Here is a 10,962-nt window from a genome sequence, read left to right on the forward strand (position 1 = left end):
TCTCTTTATTCCTTTCCTACTCTCCTGCCCCCTTCTTCCCTTCTCTATTTCCCTCTCGGGGGTGTATGTGTGTGTGTATGGGTAATGGGTGTATGTCCTTTTTTTTCCCACATGATTTTGTATTACATAGCACCGGTCGGTGTTCATTGGATGCACTGAGGCGCTTGCCTCGGCCAGGTCAAGTAGGGTTAGTCTGCCGAGCCCATTGTTCTGCCTGTGTGGCATAATGTAATATAGCCAGTGAATGCTAATGGGTGCTATGGTTTAGTTTGTCTTAGCTTATTATCAGTATTTTGTTATACAATTTTACTTGTTTATTGTACAGGGAACCCCACTTACAAGCTTAAGCTTCTCTCATGTTCCCTAACCATTTTTACTTTGTATGTCCAACATGTTTTGTATTTGTCCTTCGAACATTGTTTGTATTTCTGAATGTTGTTTTTTTTTAAATGGTTGAACCAATAAATGAAAATGAAAAAATGGAATCACCCCTGGAGAGGGAATGGCTATCGATGAGTATTTCTGTCCATTCTGCTCAATCTGCTTCAAACTCAATCTCTGAAATGCCCTTTCCCTTCAAAATCATTCTAGCAGAATAAAATTTGAATTATTGCTTTATGCATATACCTGAATATAAATCTATTTTATATTAAAAGAATGGTAATGATTTAATTAACATTTTTGGGGTATATAATTTGCAATTGCGAACAATAGCCAGTCTAGGTTACAACAGATAATAAACAGGTGGTCATGCCAGCAATATCCCAACTAATGAACTAACCCTAAAGTTAGAGCAGTAGAGACAGACTTTGCCCAGACAGCATTAGCTATAGCAAAGCCCGAACAAAACGTCCTCAAGGAGATATTGGAACAACAGAGGACTATTTTGTCTGAAGTTGAGAGACTGAAGACAGACATGACGTCACTCAATAAATCAGTGTGACGATTCAAAACTGGCAAGAGGAAAGCTATTTAAGACGATTTAAGCTACAAATGCCACAAGATGGGACATTACATGAAGAACTGCCCACAGACTGCTATTGGAACAATCGTCAAAGAGTCGGGGAAACTAGCTACTCAATTGATGTTATGCATCACTAATCTATTAAGTAACAAAAGTAACTAAACTTTTCAAACACATGTAACATGTAACATCTTCCATGCAAAAAGTGTTGTGTCCATGGGATATATAAATGAACAATTTACACCAAACATGTATTGGGTATAGAATAATGTAGTACTGAATCAAAAAGAGTTGTATAAATCTGTCTCCTGCACATATAAAAAATATACCTCTGGTAATGTGAATATGTCGGGATGTGAGAAAATTTTTTTTGAGAGAGAGCGGAAGAGAGAAAAAAAAATCTCTCACAAAAATTCTACTTTGTGCTTTACATCTGAATTCAATGTTTCCATTTCAGTTACTATCAAATATAAAAATATGATTATCATTAACAATGTATCTATTGCACTACAAGTATGGTATCCAGTCAAACCTGTCTATTAAGGTCTCCCAAGGGAAGCAGAACAAGTGGCCACTGTAGACAGGTGGCATTTCTAGACATGTTCTACAACTCACATTTCTCTCAAGGAAGGTAAAATGCATCACCACTATAGACAGGTTTGACTGTATAACAAGTTATTTCACTACTTTCATTAGAAATACGCTATTAAAGCCCCACTGCACTAGTTTGGCCAGGAGGGATTATACCTCCCTGCATGGTCACTGCCAGGTGGTTATCTCATCAGATCAGCTCTCAATTAACATAAGAAAAAGGGGATCATGGGGGACCAATGGTCACCAATTAGGCATTGCTTGCTATATAGAGGGCGCAAGTAGCTATAAGTAGTGCAGTGGGGCTTTAAATGAAAAATACAGTTTACAAACTCATCACCTAAGCCAGATTTCAGGACATCCATCTTAGGTATCTCCCTTGCAGGATGCGGACCGAAGAGGGCAGTTGTCATAGAGACGGAGATGAGGGTTGTGGAGCTCAGACTCCTTGATGCAAGCACAGCGCTGCTTGTTGGTTCCGGGGTTGAAGAGCTTGCGAGGAACACCGATCCAGTCTCGCGAAATGCCCCCGCTTCATGTCAAATAAAAAGATAAAGAAATCGAGATCTATGTAATTGCATGAAATCCATCTACCTCACCGGATATCAAAGTACATTGAAACCTGTCTATAGAGACCACCCAACTGACCCAAGAGTTGCTAATTTGCATTTGATCAATCACAACTTTATAACAAAATTCTCACTCCTTCTCTAGATTTTTTTCCAACTTAAAATGATTTGTTTCTTTTTTAAAATCAATACCAACTCCCATTTTAAGTGTTCTGAAAAGCAAATCACTATGTCTTTTTCCACTCCCAAGTATCTTACCTTTTATTCGAGCACCAGACCCTAAGACCTGTTGCTTGCTTCCATTCTGAGTTGCATGGAGGATATTGTTTCTTATGCTCAGCATCATTGGCTTTCAGTCTCCTCCCTTCCTCGATGGACTTCTCTGCTGCTCTCAGGTTGGGCGTTGGCTCCCCCCTCTCATCGTAAAAGTGACCATTCAGTTTGCCTATTTCCACAAAATTATGGTGCAATATAAAAATCCATAATTGAAATAGGAAAACATACAAAGACAACAAAACAATACAGACCATAAGTTAAAACAAAGTACAATGGAAATAAAGGAATTTCCCTTACTTCCTGATAATATGGAGGAATAAGCATGGTAAATACTGATTTATTTGCTTAAATCTCACCAAAACTCAATAAAACTTTATATTTCACCACCATTGCTGTTAGTTTAGATATTTCACTAAATCATATGTATAAATTACTCATCAAGGTAATATGTACACTTGCTATCCCTCAACCATATCCAATTAAGGCTTCATTTTTTTTACCACAAGATAAATATAATTGACATTAATTACTGACAACAACAAAAAAGATAAATATATGTTTTAGAAGATATTCAAATTACCACATGTATTTCTTACCCACATAAGTGTATTCATTATTAAAGAACTTGACCCAATCCTCAAGGCCGATCATATCTTGAGGGGTGAGCCCCTCCACGTCTGGCGTTAGCCCTTCTTCAGAGAAATCTCCAGAGATATAAGCCTTGGACCCGTCCCTCCCGGCGAAGAAGCTGTACCCCCCTCCTGGGCCGTAGTGCTTCGTTCCCTTGCTGACATCAAAGACCTTTCCCATGATGGCAATGTGCAGTCCAGGGCTGTTTCTGCTTCCGTCATATGCCTTCAACGAATCCACAGTGAACAATTTTCCAGAGTCCTCACTTGTGTCGATGCTCTCCTGGCTGGCTGTTCCTGCAACATTTTCGCGAGAAAATAGACCCACAAGCTCGGAGGTCAGGTAGTTGACCCGGGACTGCAAGCTGACGATCCTTGGGTCTGAGTCAGGGATGATGGAGAGCACAGAAAAAGCGATGACTGCGACCAGAAATCCAACAACAAATCCAGTTGAAGCCATCTCACTACTTGTGTTTTTTTTGTTTTACTGCAAGGTGAAAAGACAATACAATATTAAATATAAAATCACGTTTTCATGATTTTTTGTTAATTGGCAATGTTCATTAATCGAGTAAATGAGAAATGGTTATTCAATTTTAAAAATTGGAGAATATTGGAGAATATTGCAGCATACCGGTACATCTGGTTTGGGTTATTTACGAAGAATTGAAGTACCGTTAAACGATGGTATTTTGCTTCCGTCTCAACAAGAATTCTGCTCATACTGACTGTAAATAATAGGCAAGTGTTAGTCAAATAAAGTCCCTGGTACAGATGATGCAACCTCAGCTCTGGATCAATACAACTGTCCATTGTGTGCTACAACAGCTGGCCAAAACCCCTAGTAAAAAAAACTCATGTTGAAGGCCTTGAAATTTGTTATTGTTTTTGTAACTACAATAAACTAATCATACTAGTTTCAATTCAAATGTAATCCCTATGACCATAATTCCAGATTATTTTCATCTTATGGGTAAAAAAATAATATGTAAACCTGTTCCCAACCGAATTGACCATTTTTCAGAGCCAAGACTTTTGAAGCTACACATATGATTTACGTGCTATCCTCATCTGATGGGCTTGTACTTACATGAAGTGAACAAAAAAACTATTGTTGCAAATTATGCCCTGTGTTGCTTTTGTTGTCTCTGTTCATTTGTTTTTTTCCTCAATAAACATATCAAAATTAACAGCGGTGGCTTCTTGCATAGCACTCATGTCCATCATGGTGCGACACTACTGGCACTGCAATATCATTACCTCGGATATAGTCAAGCAGCCATGTTGAGCCGATTATAACTTGCTCAAGAACATTCCAGGGGATCGACTGCCCTCCCATCTCCCTGATAAACTACAATTTCATTTCCTCTCATTGGCTTTGTCATTCAACTGGTAATTAATAGGTTTTTGTACTGCATTATATAGTGCTGCACCAAATGTGTAACAAGCTTTTCCATGCACTCCTTTAAAAGTTCAGCTTCTGGGGTTGGTCGGTTTCGAGTATGTGTTATCCAAAAGAGAATTCATATTTGCCTTTCCCCTTTCTTTATTCTTCTATCTTCCTTTTCTGCATTTTCTCCTCACTGATTTTTTTCACATTTTCTTTTAAACAAACATCAGATGCTCATCCATTAGTTTTCCAATAATTTATATTCCTGTAAAAAAAAAAATTTCATGCTTTTCTTACACTTGCTTATTTTATTTTTATTTTACCCTCCCCTTCATTTTACTTTTCAACTTTTTTTTCTTGTTATTTTTGCTTCTGGTTTTCTGTTTATTATTCTTTTTCAACTTCTTACTTTCACTTCCTTCTCATTTCTCTTTTATTTTCTTCACCATATTCATTTGTTAAAATTATCAAATTTTTCCATTTTCTTCCCCTGTCCTTATCTAATATTCTAGTTATATTTTTATAATTTTACTGAGGACCAGCTACAGGACCATGCTCAACTGCCATGCCGACAACGTGCGTTCAGCTGGAGCGGCGGCGCGGACTGATCTCGTTCAGCGACTTGAATGATCTGAACATTACACGAAATTAAACACGTGGAACACACAGTCACAGAAATAATCACATTGCATTGTCTGAAAGTAGTCAGTAAAACGTATCTAAGCATTCTGTTCACAAATAATAATAATACTCAAAATAAATCAAACCATAAACACCTAACGGGCAAGTTAAAAGTAAAGAATAGCAGTATATTACCAAGATATTCTTTTACCGCCCTTTTTCTGCTCGCTCCTTTTTTATGTTTACTACTTTTTAAACAATGTTTTCTCTTTGTCGCGACCTTGCCCATGGAAAGCCTTTTTACCTTTACCTTTACCTTTACCCGAGATTCTGGAAGAATGCTGTGTTCTCAGCAGTCGGGCTTCCAGTTCAATTTCCTTTTCTTCCTTCTCGTAGTTGGGTGTCTTCTTGGTAAGTGTCTGGCTCAGTTCTGCGTCGGGTATTCTACTCATATGGGGAGCAGAAACGCTTGTCCTTCCATACTCGATCCAGTCTGGCTTTAAAGGCATTCACCGTGGTAGCAGTGACCACCTCTTCAGGAAGTGTGTTCCAGTCATTGACGACACGTTGGCTGAATGCATCCTGTCTAATCTTCGTTGAGCATCTTTGTTTTACGATCTTTAGACTGTGGCCTCTTGTGTTGCTAGTCGAGTGTTCAAAGAAGGTATCAACTGGGATGCGTTCAAGTCCATGGATGATTTTGAAAACCTGAATCATGTCGCCTCGCCGTCTGCGATATTCGAGGGAGGGAAGGTTGAGCGCCCGAAGTCTCTCTATGTAAGGACGGTTGCGGATGTCATAAATCATTTTGGTAGCTCTCTTCTGCACTTTTGGAAGTGATCACTTCCCAATAAATATCCAAACAACTTTAGACGGGAAAAGCTCTGAATATAAAGATGCTTCAATAAGAAGTGCAGATGATTTTATCTCCTTTAAACATATAAATTTGAAAAAATTTGCTAAGAAATGTGAAGAGATGATTACAAATGATCTCATACTTATAAATAATGATATACAGGAAATATATGATAATTTCATGAAATATTTAAAACTGTGTATAAAAGAAACTGTACCGAAAAGGAGAAATGTCTCTAAAAATCCGGTGCCTTGGTGGACCAAAGAATGTACAGAGAAAATCAAAGAGAGAAATAGAATGTGTAATAAGATGTCACGGAAAATAACTTTTGAAAAGGTAGATGAGTACTTAAAAAAGAAAGCAGAAGCACAGCGTGTGCTCCGCCAAGCAGAACGAAATTACTGGCGAGCATTTTGCACAAAGCTTGATCAGTATATGCCAGAATCTAAGATCTGGGCTTGTATAAAACGGCTGAATGGTGTACTAATAAAAAAAACAAAAAATATGTCAACATTGATTGTAAATAGTAAAGATATTGTCTCCGATCAGGAGAAAGCAAATGCCTTTGGAAATTACTTTCAAAAAATAGGAATAAAAGACAGGGATACTAATAAGGAATTACCGAAGGCACCAAATAATGACATTCATATTTTAAATGTAGATCATGTTATAAATGAACCCTTTTTTATAACAGAATTTGAAAAGGCAGTGCAATCGCGAAAAAAGACTGCCCCAGGAAAAGATAATATACCTTACGTTGTTTATGAAAATCTGCCAAAAGCAAACAAGGAAATCATGCTGAACATTATTAACTTAATATGGAAAACCGGGGAAATTCCAATTCAACTAAAGCATTCTATAATAATCCCTATTCTCAAACATGGAAAAGATCCCAGAAATACATCGTCATATAGACCAATCTCTTTAACATCATGTTTTGCCAAAATAATTGAACGAATGATAAAAGAAAGATTACAATGGTATGTTGAAAAGCATGAATTATTACCCAATTTTTTAAGTGGATTTAGGAAAGGTCGTAGTGTGACGGACAATATTGTACAATTAGAAAATGACATCCAAAAGAGTATAAATTGTAATGAACATGTAATAGCGGTTTTCTTGGATGTTGAAAAGGCTTTCGATACAGTTTGGATAAAGGGTCTGGTTTTTAAATTAGCAAAAAATGGAATAGAAGGGAACATGCTGAGATACATAGAAAATTATCTAACAGCACGAACTTTTCAAGTACGAATTGGAAATACAGAATCTAAAACTTATAAAACGCATAACGGGTTACCACAAGGGAGTGTTTTAAGTCCTCTTTTATATAATATAATGATGGGTGATATACCTACAGACCAAGATGTAAGCATATCTATGTATGCAGATGACTGCGCAATATGGATATCAGGCAGGAACATTGTACATATTACTGAAAAAATACAGAAATATTTGAATCTTTTAAATCGTTGGTTTGAAGAGTGGGGGTTTCGACTCTCACCTGTCAAAACAGTGCCCGTACTTTTTACGAAAAGCTGGAATGCCGTTCTACCGCCTGATATAGAACTGAATGGAAATGTGTTAATGTACGAAAAATCTCATCGCTTTTTAGGGGTTATATTTGATAAAAGGTTAACTTGGCAACCACATATCGAAAATGTAATCACGAGAAGTAAAAGAAAATTAAATATCTTAAGATGTCTAACTGGAACAAACTGGGGAAGTTCCTCGAAATCACTTATCATGGTGTACAGAGCAATTATAAGGTCTCTTTTTGATTACGGATGTGAGGCGTATGACAGTGCAGCTGCTACCACCAAAAAAGCCATTGACTCTGTCCAATACCAAGCACTGAGGATATGCGCAGGTGGGCTGCCATTAACCTCCTTAGAATCACTACAGGTGGAAATGGGGGAAATGCCTTTGGATATAAGAAGACAAATGCTTTCAAGTAAATATAGACAAAACATCGAAAGATGGGCGAATCATCCGTTGTTAAAAAACATTGAACCATGTTGGCATTTTGAATACTTGAAGGGGAAAAACGTAAACAAACCTTTTGGATATAGAATACAAAGCAAGCTGGGAAAACGTATAGAAACGATAACCTACTCCCCAATTCCACCATGGTTATTCTACCCTCCGGCAGTGTCAACGGAATTAAGTACTCGAATAAAGAAAACAGATCATCCTACACAACAAAAACAAAGCAGCCTGGAAATCATACATACTAAATGGGCGACTCAATTACATATATACACCGATGGATCAAAAGTACCTGAAAGAGGGACCTCTGCAGCTGCTTTTTACGTCCCTTACTATTCTGTACATCGGAGCAAAAGGTTAGCAAATTTCACCTCTTCGTACAGGGCTGAATTGGCTGCCATCATTCTTGCTCTCAGATGGGTAGATGAATTAGACATTTATGTGGGGGTTGTTATTTTTAGTGATTCACTGAGTGCACTTATTGCATTACAACAACAGAAGGACGAATCTTTTATTCTGGAAATTCTCACCATGACTACTCACTTAAAGAATAAAGGAGTTGATATATATGTAGAGTGGATACCTGGACATTGTGGAATAAAAGGGAACGAGATGGCGGATTTCCACGCAAAGGCCGCATTAGTAAAGAAAATAGAAGTCAATAATAACCTAAATATGTCAGAAATGAAAAGCTTAATTACTACAAGTTCCAAACTCCTTTGGCAAGAAAGGTGGAACAAAACCAACTCGTATTTGAAAACATATCAAAAAGATGTTAATAAACCATATATATGCTCATTAGAGAGACAACATTCAACAATAATACATCGACTCCGCTTTGGAGTCCTTGGACTTAACCAGGATCTCCTCAGATTGGGAATTCATGCTACTGGTTTCTGTAATAGATGCCCCAGTGAAATAGAGACTGTAAAACATTTTTTAGTACATTGCCCTAACTATATTATAGAAAGGGCTATGTTTCTAACAGAAATTAACGAATCCCAACCTGAAAAAATTATGGAATACTTAAAAAAGAGTGAGTCCAGTATACAAAAAGCTATTGTACGGTTCTTTCTCAGAACGAAACGGTTCCCTATCAGGAAGTAATACCTCCCTTGATGAACAGTAAAATATAATACAATATTATAAATATGCTAAATTACACTCAGTACATTAAAAATATAATAACATAATGTAATAAGAAAATAAAATAAGAACAGTAAAACATAATACAATATTATAAATATGTTAAATTACACTCAGTACATTAAAAATATAATAACATAATGTAATAAGAAAATAAAATAAGAATAGTAAAACATTATACAATATTATAATATGCTAAATTACACTCAGTACATTAAAAATATAATAACAATCATAATGTAATAAGAAAATAAAATAAGAACAGTAAAACATAATACGATATTATAAATATGTTAAATTACACTCAGTACATTAAAAATATAATAACATAATGTATTAAGAAAATAAAATAAGAAAAAGTAACAACAATGATAAAAGGTATGATAAGATTACTGAATATAGAAGCTTGTGTAGGTGCTATCTTATATACATATTTATGTATGGTGTGTATGTGATATAACAAATAATCTGCACGTACTGTTAAGAAACACTAACAAAGCCTAACAAAGCCCATGAATGTTTTGCTTACGATATTATTTTACGATACTATCTTAAAAGATAGATAAATATAAAACGAAATAAATGTATTTTTAAAAAAATCCAAAATTGAGAGATATAACACGTGCCGTAAAGTAATTTGGCGACAATAGTCAAATCACTGACTAATCGCCAATAACTCAAAACACAACAACAACAACCACTATTTAGCTAGCTGATTAAAAAAATAAAATCAAATGGTTCACTACCAATTTGAAATATGAAACATTACCAATGATCGCATGTTGTTTAAACAAATATTTTTTGAAAATATCGAGATATCCATGCAGGATTTTTGATGATCTCGGCTTTCAAAATATAATTCTTCATCATGTTCCAATTATATATTTCTATTGTTCTTATACCTCACTTTATCTAGGCCTTCTCCCGGATTGTTCCGCTATTGAAAATGAAAGTTGACACAGAAAGGCGATAATGACCCATAGAGTTGTTGTTGTTTTTTGTTGTAATGGCAATCAGTCAAGACCTGACTATTATCACCAACGCCTTTCTTTTTAATATTAATTTCTTTCTTTCTCTTTTTTTTAAAATAAGAGTATCAAAAATATAATTTAAATATAGGCTTCTCTCTTTTTTTCTTATTCTTTTTTTTTCCCCTTAAAATGAAATGAAAGAGAAAATAGATGAAAAAAAATAAATAAAATAAAATAAAAATACGACAAAATGTAGATTTTTGTATCCTGTAGGTTACCGCGTAGTCCTGTCCGTTCTAAGACACCCTCCAGACACCGTCCTGTCTCTCGGGTGTAGACAGGGGGCTCCCTTTGGGATACATAAATAATCTGGAAACTCGAAAGGAGAAAGGAATTGATCAACAATTTTAAAATCAAGAGGGTACTTTTCCGGGGAAATTGGCTTTGAGCGACCTCGCAGACTTTAATGAATCTTCGATCAAAAGAAAAACAATTTTGTGATAGAGTGGTGTTTATAATACATGTTGCATTGGATAATTAAACTTTTTAGGGGAAACAAACAAAATGTGGGCTTTTGTGAGTGGTGGTGCAAAAAAAAAAAAAAAAAAAAAAAAAAAAATGCTCGATTATTTTGGGTTAGTTGAAACGTTTCGTTCTTAGAACGAAACGGTATAAAGCGTTTTGAATGTTAGCTTCTGATGAATTTAAGAGCCTTAAAATATCGTCGGGATTTATACAATCTGTTTCAGCGAGTAGCATGGATCTTTCAATTAAATATTTCGGGCACTTTGCTATAAAGTGTTCAGTGGTTTCTACTTCTCGACACGAGTTACAGTGTCCAGTTGGATGTATTCCCATTCGGCCTAGATCCGCGTTAAGACCAATGTGTCCAAGTCGTAAACGACGTATTATCTTTTCTTTTGCTCGCTCTAGTTTGCAATTGAAGGTTTGTGCAACCGATTT

General features: G+C 35.9%; 1 protein-coding gene across 1 annotated transcript; it reads right to left on the minus strand.

Moving 5' to 3' along the window:
- Positions 1–1,817: 1,817 nt before the first annotated feature.
- On the minus strand, positions 1,818–3,504 carry LOC590441 (neuferricin-like). Its single transcript, XM_030991323.1, has 3 exons — positions 2,997–3,504; positions 2,383–2,569; positions 1,818–2,087 (listed from the first exon to the last, which is right to left on the minus strand). The coding sequence occupies exons 1-3, from the start codon at positions 3,487–3,489 to the stop codon at positions 1,922–1,924; spliced, it is 846 nt and encodes a 281-aa protein (XP_030847183.1). The 5' UTR covers positions 3,490–3,504; the 3' UTR covers positions 1,818–1,921.
- Between the last annotated feature and the right edge of the window lie 7,458 nt (positions 3,505–10,962).

Source organism: Strongylocentrotus purpuratus, unplaced genomic scaffold (assembly GCF_000002235.5).
Source record: "Strongylocentrotus purpuratus isolate Spur 01 unplaced genomic scaffold, Spur_5.0 spur5_scaffold_2, whole genome shotgun sequence".
NCBI classification, from domain to species: Eukaryota; Metazoa; Echinodermata; class Echinoidea; order Camarodonta; family Strongylocentrotidae; genus Strongylocentrotus; species Strongylocentrotus purpuratus.